General features: G+C 37.8%; 1 protein-coding gene across 4 annotated transcripts in view; it reads right to left on the reverse strand.

Moving 5' to 3' along the window:
- Window positions 1–17959, reverse strand: part of ASXL3 (ASXL transcriptional regulator 3) — a 193984-nt gene that overhangs the window by 105558 nt on the left and 70467 nt on the right. For 3 of the 4 annotated variants that reach the window (XM_051851307.2, XM_051851305.2, XM_051851304.2), the window contains 2 exons: window positions 16624–16732; window positions 15284–15392 (listed from right to left, as the gene is read on the reverse strand). In XM_051851307.2, coding sequence (XP_051707267.2) covers window positions 15284–15392; window positions 16624–16732 — 218 coding nt within the window. Of the gene's footprint in view, window positions 1–15283; window positions 15393–16623; window positions 16733–17959 lie in introns of those variants that run through there. The other variant, XM_051851306.2, reaches the window with a different exon arrangement.

Below are 17959 nucleotides of genomic sequence, written 5' to 3' on the forward strand. Positions count from 1 at the left end.
CCACTGCTTTCCTAGGTGCAATAGCAGGGAGCTGGATCAGAAGTGGAGCAGCTGCAACTCGAACCAGTGCCCATATAGGATGCTAGCACTGCAGGCAGAGGCTTAACCTTCCACGCTACAGTGCCAGCCCCAGCAAATATGTTTTATTACTTTCAAATTCTCACTAGCATTTCCACATAGAAAACTGTATCCTTACTGTCTAGTTAAAAAGGAGAATCAGATGCACCTCATGGCTTCTAGGGAATTTATGGGAAATATGAGGGTGCTTATGTACACTAGACATCTAAATTCAGATGTCCCAGCAATTTGCCTGGGAAATGCTTTTTTATTCATAAGTCTTTTGAAGGTAAATTTTAATACAGCAGGATCAAATATGACAAATTCTGCATTTATATGTAATTAAAGCCTTTGTGTTACTCTTATTTTCTGATGGCTAAAATAAGCACTACAAGACCAGCTGTCCTTCATAAGGATAGCAGCCTGCAGGATCACCATTTTCTCTGTAATCTAGGAAACCATCAGATATTCTGATCCCAATTCAGGGATCAGCATACATGCTGTGCATTTCGGTTTAAATTTAATACTGCACTGTGTTGATAGTGATTTAGACAGATTTATTTATGTTTCATGCAAAAGAAGGATTCTGTTCAATTTGGAGCCCAAAGAGAGGGAAGGACAAGAGAGTTGTCACAGCACTGAGGAACCATGAACTTCATTCTCAAAGTGAGCTACTTTTTAAAATCTAAGTCTATTTGCTTTCTTAGATTTCCTTCTAGATCGAGCTGAAGCATCAGGGGTTGATCTACTAGGAAATCATTTTCTCCCCTAAGCTGTCTTTCTAGAATTTGATCCTGACGCTTAAATCTCTGAGTCAGACTATTTTCTCCCTGCCATTTACATCATAAAATAAATGTAGAACCTTACACAGACACAAAAGGTAACTGAAGATAAAAATCAATAAATATGTATCCATTGGATTAAATAAGTTTAAGTAAAAAAAAAAATCAAGAGAGAAAAACAAAGGTGGGACACACATGTAATTCAGCCTTAGGCTCTAAATGGTCTGTACACACATGGTGTTGTAAGTTCTTTTGACTACAGATTGCTGACCTAAGCATATGTGTTGCTTTACTCTGCCACATACATGACATGATGAGAGCTACATCTAAAAGCTCATTCACTGCACAGTTGGATTGTTCAGGTTCATGCAGACTCCCCCTCTGACAAAACACGACGTTTTCACTTTTACTAATTCTTGAAAATTTCTTGATAATAGATGTGATGAATAAATTATTAAGGGCTGCCTGAATATTTAACTAAAGGACTGAGTTAGGTCTTGGAAATACAAGCCCTTCCCCCCCAAAAAAATTAATGGTAAAGAAAGGATTAGGGGAAATTCAATATAAATAAAATCACAACAGGAGCCAGGAAACTGAAGAATCGGGACAGATGTTTTATCCAATAAATATCAAACGTTGACATGCAACTTAGAAAGTGATACCTTCTTGGCAGTCAGCAGAGAATGGGAGCTATTTTTTCTAACTGTACACTGGCATGAACACAAAACTAATGTGAAAACTTTATGCCTCAAAACTCCACAAGAGTCTGCCCTTTTCAGAATGGGACAAACGGAAGATAAGGAAACAAAGATGAGATTAGTTCTCCCTGGAACGTCTGTCGTTCAACACTTTTCAAGAAGGCACAGAAATACTATTTCTGTCTACATTTGACTTGCCTGCCAAAATCAGGTAAAGCAAAAACACTGTTAAAAGCTAATTCATTGGTTTTAAAGTTTCCCCTCTCCACCTCCCCTCTGGCTCACACTCACAAACCCCTCCCCGAAACCTATTTAGAAGGTCCAGGAGCAAAGGGAGGTGGAAGGTTATGGGTAGCCAGGAAACAGCCTTGAAGACCAAAGAAATGGGTGACAGTGTTCCTACAAAACTGTGGGCTGCAGGTTCTTTTCTGTGTCTCCATGCTGTACCTCCCTTTCCTCTTTTTCATAACCATTAAGCTTGAAAATGCTACTGAACTAAAAAATATAGGTTAGATCTCATATTTTTAGAACTGAACGTTAGCGGGAAGACACGGGCGGTGTTTCCTCCTTATCCAATCAGTGATCCATTGACAGGTGTACAAGAGAACACCCATAATTCTAACTTTGATCTTTAATCCATGATACAAAGAAGGGAGAAGTGATATTCGAACTTGAGCTGTCTCTATTTCCATAATCACATGATGCCCACTCCCCAATAGCACCCTCTGTGACCCAGCCAAAGGATGCTCTCTGCTGGTTCCTCAACTATCAGCTAACTATTGTATTAGCTCTAAATGCCCCTCCTCCAAGTACTCTTTCCATCACTCTGCCTGGCAAACTCATCTTGGCAGAACACATTCAAAAAAGCTTCCCTCAAAGGTTCCCCGTCTATCCTGGTTTCTGAGGCAGACTTGTTCTTCTACTCAGGTGGCTTTGAAACCTAGTTGTTGAATACATCACAGTCCCTGTAACTGGTGCTGTGTCTCTCTCTGCTCCCATAGGCTCTGTCCTGCAGGGACTTAATCAAGTGCAAAAATGGGCATAGAGAAATTGAGCTAAAAATGTTTATAAAGGTAAATCTCTAAATTTGATTTTTGTTAAATTTATCTGAAGTATCTATTTGAAAGTTAACTTTCAATGACTGTTTTTAACAAAAACTCAAGGAAGAAGTCAGCAAAGCTGGTTTTTGTCATAGAAAACCATACATAAAAATTGAATTTTGGTGTGCTGTAGCTCAATTTGTAGCATTGTAACTCAATAGTTTTAGCCATTGCTTGTGCTACAAGCATCCCATAGAGTAGCGTAGTTTCAAGTCTGGCTGCTTGGCTTCCAATCCAGCTCCCTGCTAATGAGTCTGGTAACACAGCAGATGATGGCCCAAGTGCTCCGGCCGGCCCCTGCCATCCAAGTGGGAGACCTGGATGAAGTTCCCAGCTCCTGGCTTCAGCCTGGCCCAGCCCTGCCCATTGCAGCCACCTGGGGATTGAACCAGCAGATGGAACATTTCCCAGGACCTTAAGTTTAGTATCTCTATCAGCATTATCAGAGAAAGATTTGTTTCATTATACTTTCTGCTACAGGATAGCTGCTGTTTGGATCTGTCTCTCTCTCCATCACTCTGCCTTTAAAATAAATATTTTTTTTTTAAAAAAGGGACTTCTAAAATTTGAAGTCAGAGACTTTCTTAAAAAACATTTTTATATTATCCTGAAGGCAATTAGAGAGAAAATGAAAGCCAAGCCACAGAACATCTTTTTAAGTTGGCGAGAAGCTGTACAACTGGTCATTAATTATAGATTTTTTTTTCTTCTCTGCTGTCCTTACTCATTTCTTATTTTATGAAGAAAATTGCAATTTTATTTACATAAGTAAATAAAAATAAAATGTAAGATTTAAAACTAGAAATCACAATGCTATATAACATTGCAGAAGCTATGTGGGTATACAGTCTGGGATTGGTATATCATATACTCACTGCAACTCAGATACTTTGTACAATTAATTCCTATAAATACCACTGAGCCACCCAATAAGTGGCAGGCATTCTTAAGGAACTGGTATTCAGTTTAAAAAAAGACAAGAGGGGAACATCCTTTGGTCAGTTTTATTTATATCAGTTTCCCCTCCAAATACACCCCCTTCAATTTTCTCAACAATCAAACCACATGCTTTCAAATCACAAGTGTTCTGTAGAAATGGTTCTGATGTATACCATAGACTTAATAAAGTTTTATGAATAAAACATTTAAATCAAAAGCACATAGTACATTAGGGATAACATTGTGGCACATGGTTAGCATTCAATAGCAGTTTACAAGAGAGTTGGGAAGTTTATTCATTAATCATTCATTCAACTGCACAACTTGCATTGAACACATTTCTTCATGCCAAGCACTGTGTAAGACACAGAGGAAAACAATGAACAAGACCCGAGATCTGATTATGAGGCCATAAGGTTTTAAAAAGTAGTTTTTCAAAGAACAGTTTTATAGAACCATTAATTCTGAGGAAAACTATGCCTATGAAAACACAGTGGTAATCACTAAAACTTGTTTTTGAAAGATCAATAAGCAGTTAATTCAAAAGTATCCCCAGATAGCAACTAGCCAAAAAGGTATATGTGTGGATTGATTTATGATCCATGCACAGTATTCACATCCGAAACTATGTGTATCAGATATTATGGGTATATGTAGAAACAAGTACATGCCAAAAATTGTTTTAAAAGTGACTTAAGGGGCCAGTGCTGAGGTTTAACAGGTTAAGCGGCTGCCTGCAAGGCCACCATCCCATAGGCACCCAATTCAGCTGCTCCACTTCCATTCCAGCTCCCTGCCACGCATCTGGGAAAGCAATGGAAGATATCTCATGTGGGAGACCTGGATGAAGGTCCTGGCTCCTGGCTCCTGGCTTCGGCTTGGCCCAGCCCTGGCCCTTGTGGCCATTTTGGGAGTGAACCAGCAGATGGAAGATCTCTCTCTCTCTCCCTCTCTTTCTCTTTCTGTAACTCTGACTTCCAAATAAATTAATAACTTAAAAAAAAACTTAAAAACAAGGAAATTAATCTGAACATAATTAAACATTTCCTGGACTCAATTTCATTCAGAAAAAAGATAATTCCTTAATCCTTTTATTGACCTAGGCAAATGACAGCAGCCCTCTCTAAAAACATTCTTTGTTCTAAGATAGGTGTAGGCATTTGGGTTTAAGCAATTTTTCTTGTTGCATTCAAAGACAAGATTCAAAGGATATCAGACACCAAGAAAAATCAGCCATTAAAAAGAGCCAGGAGAAATAAAATCATGGAAACAGCAATTTTTCTCTAAGAAACTCACAATGCAGTTTAAACATTCAAAGTATTGGTACTCTTAATAAATCTGAGAATGATATCTTCTATGAATATAAAATATCTGATATAACTGATATTTATTATATTTTATAACCCATTATTTAGCTCAAAGAAACTTTCTTCTTATTCAGGAGACACATACAGAAAGAAGAGCAAAATAAGCCAAACAGAATAGTCAATCAGGCAATAACTGTACCAGCAATACATGAGTATATAAGTGGCAGAATACTCCTACAAGATGGAATCAAGCCAGACACTTTAATGATTTAGGGGCTGACATCATATGCCGTAAATGATACTCACCCTTCACAGAACTGAACATGCCACAAACTTCCCACAGTGTTCACAAATGATGTACGGACAGTTTGGCTTGCACTGGACAGGACACTGAAGCTTTACAAGTAACTAGGAAGAACCTTCTATACGCCGAAGATACAGCTACAGAAATCCCTTCCTCACACTCAATTTATCAGCCAGGCCCATTTAGTTATATTAATACCCCTGGATAGCTATAAATGTATCTCTTCAAATACAGATGTGAAAGGAAGAAACTCAAAACAAGCTCTCACTCTCTTTTTCTATATATATATGTATAAACACAAAAAGATTAATATATCATATATACATATATACTTATATATATAAGTATACATATACTTATATATACATATCTTATATATCTTAGGATATATATTATTTTATATACATTTCTATATAAAGAAATACATGTATTTAGTATGAGACACATATAATGCTCCAGGCACCAGCATTTAATCACCTAACCCCTCCAGAATCAATAAGGATTTCTTTCTCAGACTGATGCAGAGTAATAACAGTATAAGCTGCTTGCATGGGAGAAGAAATGTTAGAGGCTATTTCTTTTCTACTGGTACAACACCTGTGATCTTTTCACACTGCAACATCTGCACAGAAACAAAGAAATCGACCTAGAAAATGAGGAATGGAAAAAGTGAACAGGAAGGCTATCAGCCAAAGGTTGGCATGGGCCCAGGGTAAGCACTCCATTCCAGGCATCATTACTACTTTGTACTTCCACATGTAAAATATTTTTTTAAAGATTTATTTATTTATTTATTTCAAAGTCAAAGTTACACAGAGAGAGGAGAGGCAGAGAGAGAGCAAGCCACATATAAAATATTAATTCCAGGGGCCAGTGTGTGGCTTAGCAGGTTAAGCCACTGCCCACGATGCCAACATCTCATTCATGTACCAGTTCCAGTCCTGGCTGCTCCACTTCCAATCCAGCTTCCTGCTAATGCACCTGGGGAGGCAGCAGAAGATGGTCTGAGTACTTGTGTCCCTGCCACCCATGTGAGATAACCCGGATGGAGTTCATGGCTCTTGGCTTCAGTTCAGCCCAACCCTTGCTGCTGCAGGCATCGAGGGGAGTAAACCAGCAGATGGAAAATATCTTTCCCTCTACCTCTGTCCCTCTCTCTCCCTTTCTCTCTCTCTCTGCCTTTAAAATAAATAAATATTTTAAAGAAAATCAAGTCCAGTGTAAAATACAGGAGAGTTAGGTATCCAGGTGGCTTTGAGAAATGACAAGGCTTTTAAAGACAAGGCAGAATGGATTTTCTGGTATCACTGAAAATGTAATATTTCTTTCAAAAGCATGGCTGCGTAGTTCTTACATATAAAGCACAGGCTACATAAATCAAACAGAAAATTGGCTAGTTAAGATGAGTAATTGGGGGAATACCACTAATTTTGTTTTTATTTGAGAGGGAGTTTGTTTTTATTATGAGAGCACACTCTTTTTCCAAATGTTATCTCTGTATTATGAAATATTTCTCTCATAATGCAAGAGGAGAAACCCCACTTAACTGGGCCACTTTATCTCCACTTAAAAAGAAAACTCTCCTTTCTTTCATGACTTTAGACTGTTAAAACTGACCAAAATCCATTTATACAAGAATAAAGTTCACAGTTCAAGGGGAAATATGTATGAAAAAGGGGTCCTTAATGGATAAAAGAAATAGAAAATAGTATCTATAAGTAATGTTTCAAAGAGTTGGGATAAGTCATTTGGAACACATAAGAAGAAGGGGGTGGGGACTAGATGCTGACCAGCTGTTCTCCATCTTCAGGCAGAGAAAAAAGAGGAAATAGGTTTAATTAAAAGCACAAAAGATTTCCACATAAGGATAAAATTCTCTGCTACAAAGGTTATCAGAAACAGAGAGACAAATATAAGGAGACAGTGAGATTTCTGTTCCTGTAGACATGGATTATTAGAATAATGTCTAAAGGAACTGACTGGTTTAAGTAAAATTTTAGCTGGAATGAGACGGGATTCAGGGCTGCATAAGCTTTTGAAGTCCCACATATTTCTGGGGAACTGTGAAATCTGTGGGCGGGGATGAAAGGTGGGAGAATGAAAAAGAGTGGGCAGAGGAAGTTTTATATCCTGCCAATGGTCATTACTGACTGTGAAGAGTATTCTCTTTCCTCTGCATTTTCTTCCATGTGTAGCTAAAACAACATAATTTGCACATATTTAGGTTTTGCTAGGCCACCAATGAAGAGCAGGTGGCTCCTCCTCCAGCTAACAAAACTAAAATGCAGAGGTACTGAATGGAAGACAAATTAACTTAACCCAAGGAAATCAGGGGACTGGTAGAGACACTAAAGGCATTTCCTTCCCTTACCTATGAGATTCTTAGGAATGGCTGCCAGGTGGAAATTGATCATATGACCTCGTCTTCCTCCACAAACCCTCTAAAGACAGAATCCTCTTCCCCTTAAACACACACCACACACACACACACACACACACCCCATCCTGTTTAAAATCACCCTGGAGCATTCACAAGCAAGCTCCTGAAAAACCTCCAGCAAAATAAGTCCATGAGAAAAGAGACAGTAAATTGTGTACAACATCCTCAAACATTACCCAAATCACTCCCCTCACAACTCCACCTTTACCCACATTTTCCTTCCCTTTCCTCTTGAGTAATCTGTCCTACCAACTCCTTGTGTGACTGCTCCCCGAGGATGCTAAGCCCTCATTAGTGCATGCCTCACTTTCTCTACAAAGCTCCTCATCTGCAGTCTGCATGTAATTGATGTCTCAACAGAGATCCACACACTTCAGGCCACCTTAAAGCACTTTTCACTTTGGATAAAAGACCCCTTCAACTGTGGCCTCTGAGCCAATGAAAACAAAGAGTCAGCTGAATAATGTTTCATTAAGTTAACACAAGCCTGCCAAGAATCACACAATCAGAAACCCACTTATAAAACTGGCCATAAAGAATAATGAAAAAGGGTCATATAAAATTCTTCCAATAATGGAATCATTATTTACCCTGGGATCTAAGGTTTGAAATATAGGATACGTATTCTCTCTGTATTTTTTACCTAAACAGAGACTTTTAAAATGCTAATTCCCTTGCTAGAGTGCTGCTTCCTCCCTGAAAGCCATTAGGGTTAACAGCAAGCAGAACCTTTATGATCTCTGCAGATAAAAAATTGTACATTCTCCAGTTTCCTCATTTAAAAAATAGGATGACTGCTGTTGATTTTAAGCTTGAAATATACAAAAGGCCACAAAAAAAGGAAAACTCATTTTTTTCTTGTTAATAATAATGTATAAATTGAGGATGAAGAGGATGAAGAGCGTCTTCTGACAGCATCATTTTATATAAAATATGTAGGGGTTCTGCAAACCAACAATGCATTGTAAGTCAACTCAATATGTGTATGGAAACTCATGATATACCAATGTATTATGCACAGAAAACAACTCAGACAAACATACCTATAAATCTCTGACTAAAACAGGCCATAAAATTCACAATATTTTTGTGGGTGACACAGATCTATACTTATATAGGTACAAATGGTCATGGGTTGTCAACACAGATACATCAAGTGATTCACCTAAATCGCTCCTTGATCTCCAGAGCTTAGCTTGTAAAATTTAAACAGCTTACTTTTTAAAGTCTTTATTTCTAATACTTAGTAACCTGAGAAACTGTTCAAAAGTCAAGGAAACCTACACATAACCATAGTTCTATGTCTTGTAAATTCCACAATCTATAATATACCACTTGGTAAAAATAATAACCCTACATTGTAAAATGTCTCAACAGAACCTTCAAATAAAATACTGTGGCAAAGCATCTGTCATTTAAAAAATAGCTCTGTTTCCCTGGCCGACTGATGTCCAGAAAAGGAGTAAAGCATTGCTATCATTATCTTAACTCTCCCCAGGACCTCCTGTGTTAATAACTGGAATCAGCCTACTAGGATTCCTTCCCTGCTAGTTTTTGTAAAATGCTTTCTTCTCAAATACTTCTCTACTTGCCCCCCCCCCCCAATGGTGCAACAAATGTCAATTAATCTGCATTCATTTGAAATAACTCTAGGGTAGAGGAGGCTTATTCGTTCTATTATCGTATCAGTTGATGGCGATTGTTCACCTCCACACTTCCCATTCTTTCACCCCAAAGGAGGAGTAAGAGAGGGAAATAAAGATGGAAAAACAGATGGCCGGCCCCTCCCCTCCTCCCTCCTTTTCACTCCCCCTCCCTTTCTCTCCCTCACACCCACACAGCCACACATGTGCCCCACCTTCTCATTCTCATCAGATTTTTCAAGTATATTTGTACAGCTGTAAGAAATATGGGAAGTATATGCATTCTAACTTTGGTTTAAGTGTGTACTGGAAACAGAAGGCAAGGAAATCACCTAGAGCAGGTCAGTTTCCTGGCATTTAGTATTGATTGTAAGAAATTCTATGACAACCATTCCATAACCTGCTGTGCCAAGGATTCCTCTCTGTCAGAGTCTCAGCGTATGATGAGAAAAGATTTAAACTCATGTTATACAGGTAAATTCTATCAACAACCACTGTCTATTAAGTGTTCCCAGGGGTTCCAGGCAAAGTTTCAGAATGGTCAGAACATGGCTTTTGGGGTCACACCCATACCAGGACCAGCAGCTTGGGTGAGACACTAAAACCTGTTTCCTCACTAATCAAAATAAAATAAAATAAAATAAAATAAAATAATTAAAAGTATATAAATATTGCCTACTTCACAGAAATGTTGTGAAAATTAAAGAGCTTTCATGTAAATACTTTACAAAAGCTGAACATTGTAAGCACTCAATATATTTTCAGTATCGAGGTTTGAAAATATATCTGAGAGCTGTACTCTGAGGGATATAATACACACACGGGTAGGAAACATACTCGTCCTACAAAGGCAACTGCGGTTTGCAGAAAGATGCAAAATTGGGCAAGTCAAGGAATACTCAAGGAAATGAGCTATTTACTATTCTTTGGGTGATTCCCCAAAGCAATTTTCCTAATGCAACTTCAAAGAAGAGTCCAGGAAATCTAATTTTAGTCCCATTAGCTGGATATGTGTGGGTATGAGTTATTTTGTGAAGTACCTATTCACATTTCAAATTAGAGGAGTTTGCTTACCCCTGCTTTGGTTTAATTATTGGCTGAGTGCTCACCCTATCTCCCACCTCTTCCAAACTACAAAAACCCTCCCTCTGTTTCCTCTGGAATTCAGGATTAGTTGCTAGCAAAATCTGCAACTTTCCTGTGCTCTTTGAACCTGCCTTTCAGATCCTGATGGACAAAGCCTGGCTCTCTTATGGACACTATCTCCCTTGGAATCCTCTCAAGACTTTTCTCTTCTACAGCTTTCCAACCACTGGCCTGGAACTGGGAGAGGTGACCTATTTTCCTCATTGTTCCTTCCAGAGCACTCTCCCTCCCTTTTCCTTAGATACCTTCACCCCTGAATATCATGCCATCAGCAGTACATTAGAAACCATTCTTCCTCCTTACTGTCTTTGCCAACTTCTGGAACATTCTCCATTTTTTGAACACTGTAGATCCTAAACATCACACCTTGTTCTTGGCAGACCTATCATAATTTTCTGTTTAATATTAATGCACGTGACCCAAATACCTTGTGCCATGGTCACCACCAGCCCTTGAAAGACACTTGTCAAGTAAGAACAGCACTTTCCTCCAGGTAGACTCAGGCCCATCCCCTGGCACAGGGGTTGGAAAGCGCAGGATAGTTAACTCCATCCACTGCCAGCCAGCTAACTGGAGAGTAAAAACACAGCTTTTTCTTTCATGACAGCCTTATCCTAGGCTTCTTCTTTCCTCTCATCTCAGACCCGCACTCCACAATATTGTTCTAAACCCAATGTCATCACCTATGCTTCTAGGTAATAGGACTTCACACCATTCCTTCACACAGGTGTTTTATTTCCACATCTGCTTAAATTCTGTGGACATTTACTTTAATTGCCTCTTGAAATTCAACTTCTTTGTCCTTTTGTTGCTATATTGTTTGCATTTGGAAAAAAGACAACTCTACTGAAATCTAACTGTGTGTGTGCTCTGCACTTTCATGCTTGTCTTGAACACAACTGGAGAAAGCAGTACATTCACGCTGACCAGTTTCATGATAAATTCAGGACTAATGACATGATTTATGTGGTCAGACTCTCTCAGACATTCTCCTCCTTAAATCTGCAAAACTATCTCCTATTCTCACTCTCACTTCATAATCCTTTTCATGATTTTCATGAGAAAAAAATAAGTAAGAAGAAGCAAAATTTTCCACATGCTCACCTACCTTCACTTTTACAATACCCTTTTTCTACTTTTCCTCCTTGACAGTAGCTGCCTGCACCCTTGCTAAGACCAATCTTTTCAACTATTGAATGGGTCCCATTCCTTCTGATCTGATCAAACATATGCAACAGGGTAACCCTCCCAATCATCAACTTCTCCTCAACTACAATTTTGCCATTGGTAATCAATCATTCCAAAATTTATTTCTTACTTTAAAATATGTATTGATTCCACCTTTCCCTCAGGTATTTTCCAACTTCTTCTCTTTACCACACAACAATTTTTTATTAAACATGTTTATATTTATTTGAAAGGCAGGGTTATAGAGAGAGAGAGAGAGAGAGACAGAGAGCAAGAGAGACAGAGACAGAGAGAGAATTTCCATGTGCTGGTTCACTCCCCATATGGCTGCAATGGCCAGGCCTGGACCAGGCTAAATACACAAGCTGAAACTCCATCTGGTCTCCCGTGTGGATGTCAGGGGCCCAAACACTTGAGTCATCTTCTACTGCTTTTCCAGGCACATTAACAGTGAACTGAATTGGAAGTGGAGCAGCCAGAACTGGAATCACAGACAGCAGCTTAACCAGCTATGCTACAAAGCTGCCCCTCAAAAATTCTTAAAAGAATTGCTTACAATTCTGATCTCCAGTTTCTCTCATAGAATCCTCTTGACCTCATTTCATTCAGACCTGTGGTATTACCGTTCCACAAAAACTGTCATGGTCAAGTTCATTAGTATCCTCAACAAAGCTAAATCCAGTACTAATTCCTTAACCTTTATCATAACCTGACATTCCAGAAGCATTGACATGAGTCACTTCCTCCACAGAAGCACTTTCTTCACTTGGTTTTCAGCATAGAAAACATGTTCTCACATCCATTTATCCTCTGTTTCCTATAATCTCTCCAGCCTCTTGTAGTTCAAGTGCCCATCAGCTCAGCCTTTGAGTCTCATGTCTTTTCTACAGCAGTACTTCAACTTGTTTATGCAAAATGTAATTAAAGGACAAGAATATTTTGGCACAGACAACTTGAAGTCCATATATCAGGAAGTCTTCAAAAAGTTCATGGGGGACACATATTATGGAAAAACTATACATGGGTTTTAAAAGCTGTTTGCTCTAAAATAAGCTTATATTTAACCCTAATTTTCCACAAACTTTGTGAAATACCTCCATGTTGACCTTCAGTTCCTGGCTTCTCTTATTCAGTTCACGTCTTTGATGCTATCTATGAACTGGCCACTTCCAAGTGTGTATCTCCAGAAAGACCTCTCCTTTGAATTTCAGGCATATAAATTCAATTAACATACCCATCTGGTTGTTGAAAAGGAGTCTCATACTCAGTGTGTCCAAAATTGAGCTTCTGATCCGCAACCCAGTTTCCTCAAACTGCTTCTCTTGCAGATTCTTCTAGTTAAGCTAAAAACAATGCTATTCTTCTACTAACCTGCCAACTTTGAAGCAATTCCCAATGACTTTATCTCCTATCCACATTTATCTGTCAGCAGATCTAGATGGTTCTACCTTCATGTATATCCAGAAGCTAATCAATTTGCATGACATCCACTGCTGTTCCTGCATCACCTCTCCTCTAGAGTGCAGGAAGAGGTTTCTAACTGGTCTCCCTGTTTTTTATTCTTGTTCCTGTATTGTCCTTTTTATTTAGTGATTCTGCTAAAACTAAAGTATAAATCAGGTCATTATCTCATTAGCTCAAAACTCTACAAAGCAAGAGCCAGTACAAAATACAAAATACTCCAAGATGCAAAATGTTTTGAGAGTCACTGTGAGCATACAAATGGAAAGATGATTAAACTCACAAGATAAGTCACAGTCAAAATGCAGGTGCACTAAAAATATTTCATAACATTACCCCTAGGATGTGTACATAAGTGTACTTGAAATGTGAATGAATTTTGTGTTTAGACTTGGGTGCCATTTCCAACATCTCATTACATAATATAAATACTCCAAAATCTGAAGAAAATACAAAATCTGAAATACTTCTGGCCCCAAGCATTTCAGGTAACACTCAACCTGTTTCAAGGCCTATATAATCTGGCCCCCATTACTTCTCTGGCTTTGCATCTCATTATGCATTCCCTTGTTCACTCCATCCTCCTACCCACACTGCTCTTAGTGTTTCTAGAACATTCTACTCTCCTGCCTCAAAATCTTTTTAAGTTCTGTTCCCCCTAGCTTGAACTCACTCCTCTTTAAATACCTGCTCTTGCATTCCACTCAGGTATTTTTTCAAAATAACCCTGTCCTTCCCTCTTCCCCCTTTTTTATTTTGGCTCATATTACTTGTCACCAATAAATAAGCTATAAATATTTTAAATATTTACTTTGCTTATTGTCTTTCTCTCAAAAAGCATCAGCTTCATGAAGATGTGGTTTTTGTTTATTTGTTTTTACTCCTGTAACTGCGATGTCAAGAATAAGGCCTGGCACACAGTAGAAGCTACATGTAAATGCTGAGAGCTCAGGAGCACTCACAGAACAGAAACGACATCACCAAGTCTCACCTTCTCCCAAAAGAGAAGAAGATGCCCTATTCACCAGCCCTTCTTGAATACCAGAAATTCCTGTGTGCTGCTGCCTTGTCCCCACTCTAACCAAAAAGACTTGCAAAGATTCATAGCAAGACATTAGTTACTGTGTGTGTGTTGGGGGAAGGGGGTGGTGAGTTTCCAAAGGCATAGAAATAGGGACAGCAAGTCAAATGAAAGATGATAAAAGCAGCCCATAAAACAGTCTGCAACTGTTTGCTAAGAATCTGTGTTTCCTAAGTTACCTTCACAACCTCTGCTGCAGATCAGATAGAAACTAAAGCAGTATGGGTCTTCTGGGGCCTATCAGACTGCACACCAGTCTAAAGGGCAGGAGTGTTCAGTCAGCATGCAGAGCACACACACGGACCCTGATGGCCATTAATAAAATGAATGGCTTTGGGTTATTACTGACATATGATATTTCTGTAAGGAGTCTTTAAGGTTTGTTTGTTTAAAGGTAATTTACTGATTCCTAGGAGTCCACTGACTGAAACTTTAATTATACAGTCTTCCTCCCAGATCATGATACGGGTCCATTTGTGGGACCAGTGGGTAGGGCAGGAGAAAGTGCAGCAGCCTTTGTGGGACAAATATTTGCCAGAACTGCAGGATAGAATGACAGATACCAGAGGATGATAATGTAACTGTCGTGAGAAAGATAAATATGGATTAACACAGATGGAATTCAGAGGTGGAAAACGTCCCCCTTGGGATTCTGGAAGGGTCACTCACTCATCAAAATGTTTAACAAGAAAGTATCATATTCGGCCCTTATTTCACTGTGAAGAATGATAACATTAAGCTTAATTTACAGAGGACAAGCCAAGGTTCAAAGCTATTATAAAACTCCTGTGATCACAGAAAAGATCATTGCAATCAGAAATGAAGGGCTGGCATTCTCAGTCGTCCCATGGGAATGGAACCTCTAGTGCCTCCAGCAACCCTCCAACATCGGAGAAATACACTGAGGCTGCTAATACAAAAAATGCTCATAGAAATACATACTGGGCAAACAAAACACAAAGAGCTATGTTCTGTCATAGTCAATAACCGTTTTAACTCAACACTAATGATAAATCTTAGAAAATGGTGAAAATGCAGACAGAATATTACAAGGCTGAGAGATTCAGTTAGTGGATTACTGGAATCCTACAACACTTAGGAGAACGGGGTTTATTTTTTGAGACTGGTCACACTCACCTCCATTTTCCTCTCCATTGGCATTTGCCTCAGCCATTTCTGTGCCATCCAACTCAGATTCACAGACTAAATCCAAAGCTCCATCCACTGAGCAAGAGGATTCCTCTTTCTATATTAGTTTAAAAAGGATGATTTATGGAGATATATTAGTACCAGAAAACATTCAAAATACTTTCAGAAATCTAAAGTATTACCATTGCTATTTGTGATTTACAATTTCAATACTGATTTACTTTGTAATATAAAAATCAACCCCCCCAAAAAAAAATCTGGGGAAAGGCCATTGTCAAAGGGTTTTTTTTTTTATAATCTTTCAAAATCCACACCAAAAATAATTCATTTTGAAATTGTTGTTCCCCCCCTTTTTTAAAAACTTTTTCTTTATGTAAATAAATTGCATGAAATAGAGAGCAGAATTTTGATCAGTAAATTAAACACTCATCTAGGTATAAAATGCTAAAAAAAAAAAAAAAAGGAAAGCAAGCAAGCAAGTCTTTTGATTAAGCTGTGTTATTTTTCGAATCCCCACAAGGACAAGAATAATTTTGCCCAGGATAATTTTGGCCATTTAAAAAAAAAATCTTCCCAAAGAAAATTAAGACACTTCAAATATAAATCCTTCATTTAGTAAAACAGTGACTTATTTTTAATAATATATTGAATTCACTTTTTCCAAGTTATACTCCCATTGTAGAACATAAGCTTTTGATCTATAGAATTCTGCAATATAGGTGGCATTTCTGCTAAACGGACATGGGCATTCATCTAAAACAGTTAAGATTCAAGTTATTAGAAGTTTGTATTTTATTTCTCCATTCTTTTCAAATAACAGGTATGCATTCCTAGAAAAAACTTCCTTGAGATCATCATTTGTTTTAGAATTGAATACTTTATTTAAATCCATACATGTTCAAGCAGAATAAAATTTTTATTTTTAAAAAGCTAGAAAGGCATGCAGGTATGAAGCTTCCATATCAACATATGGTCATTAAGTCCAAGAGTTTATGGCAACTGTGATCATATTAAACTCCTGGCTGATGATCCATGACACTCCTCTGCAAATATTTTAAAGAATCAAGAATTTTAAAGAAGCCACAACTATTTTCCATGACCATATATTATGGAGTGAAACCACAGATATGCTTTTCTTAAAGAAAAATGCTATTGTTTATTCTTAATATGAAATCATTTTTCTGACATCTGAAAACATTTAAAAGGCAAAGGGGTCATTCTTCTACCCTTCACCCAAAACTAATTTTGTTTACCTTCACATGTCTGAAAAAATGTATGATACACAGGCATAACTTAACACACATAGTATGCACAACAGTCCAACTTACTTTGAGAGCATAGAGGCCTGACTTTCCAGGGATTTTGAAGAATGTTCCATCCCCTATTCGAGTGTTAGTGTGAAGCATTGCATTCAGACAGGCTAATGGAGAGGTTCCACTAGAAAATAAAAGTGTGCAAAAATGAAGCAGTCTGAGATGCAGCTTCTGTGGCAAAACTGTTCCCCAAGTCTTCATAAAAAAAAAAAAAAAAAGACTTCCTTGCATGCCTTTTTAAAATATCCTCCCAACCCCGAAACATCTACATTACAATAACGAGCCAGTCCAGTTTCACTGAAGTTAATCAGATGCATCAGTCATAGGCTTCAGGCAAGAAGTCTACTGAATTAAAATTATGCTTTTATTCATAAAGCAACTGACACTGTATTTTAAAGAAACCAAAGCATTTATGTGATGCTATTTTATAAATAATACCATGAAGCTTTGGATTTTAAATTTTACAGACAACTTCATGGTTGCACTTGAGTGATCAAAAAAAAAAAAAAAAAAAAGACCAAGTTCAAGGGTAGCTCCATCCCATAGGTTAAAAAGCAACAAAAGAAAGGTTGAAAAGCACCAAAAGAACAATAAGAAACCAGGGAAGAACTGATTTGAAATTATAAGCATCTAAGTCTTAGGGCTGCATTTCTTACATGACCAACTAAGAGTCTGTATCTGTGTTTCTATCTCATATAGCTTCTACAATGACATTCTTATCTCAGTTAGAGATGTCAAATAAAGAAGTATGTGTCTGGGAATTCTGCCCAGTTAATAATTATGTTCTACAGTAAGGATGCAAGTGACTGAATTAAGAAGTCATTTTTTGAAGAAATCAAATACCATTAAAATAATGATTAAAAATACCAAACCATAAAGCACAAACTTTATTGGAATATATACACTTGGGAAGATGTTTATGAAATGTGACAAATATGTATTTATTTCCTGGAGCAGATTTTATACCATGTTTTATGTCTTACTTGCAAATCAATATTTTTTGCAAGCTACAATTTTTGCTTTCATTCAGTTATGTTTCCATATATATTGTACTTGTTAATACACTACAAGATCAATATTTGGTCACATGGATTTTCCTTAGAAGCCCTAGCCTCACCCCACATACCTCTTGGGAGTTATGAGTATTTATTCCAAAATATTCTGGGTCAAAAAAGTCTTTAAGAAATTATACTTTCAAACTCTCAATTTCTGGGATAAAAACACAACTTTCTGTTACTAAATTAAGAATTTCCTAAAATTTGTGATTATCCAACCTGTCACTTACTATGAAAACTCACCAACAGAGCTAAGCAATCAAATTTTCTGAGTTGTAAGAAGAAACTTTCGCAAG

This window comes from Oryctolagus cuniculus, chromosome 10, assembly GCF_964237555.1.
Source record: "Oryctolagus cuniculus chromosome 10, mOryCun1.1, whole genome shotgun sequence".
In the NCBI taxonomy this organism is placed as follows: domain Eukaryota; kingdom Metazoa; phylum Chordata; class Mammalia; order Lagomorpha; family Leporidae; genus Oryctolagus; species Oryctolagus cuniculus.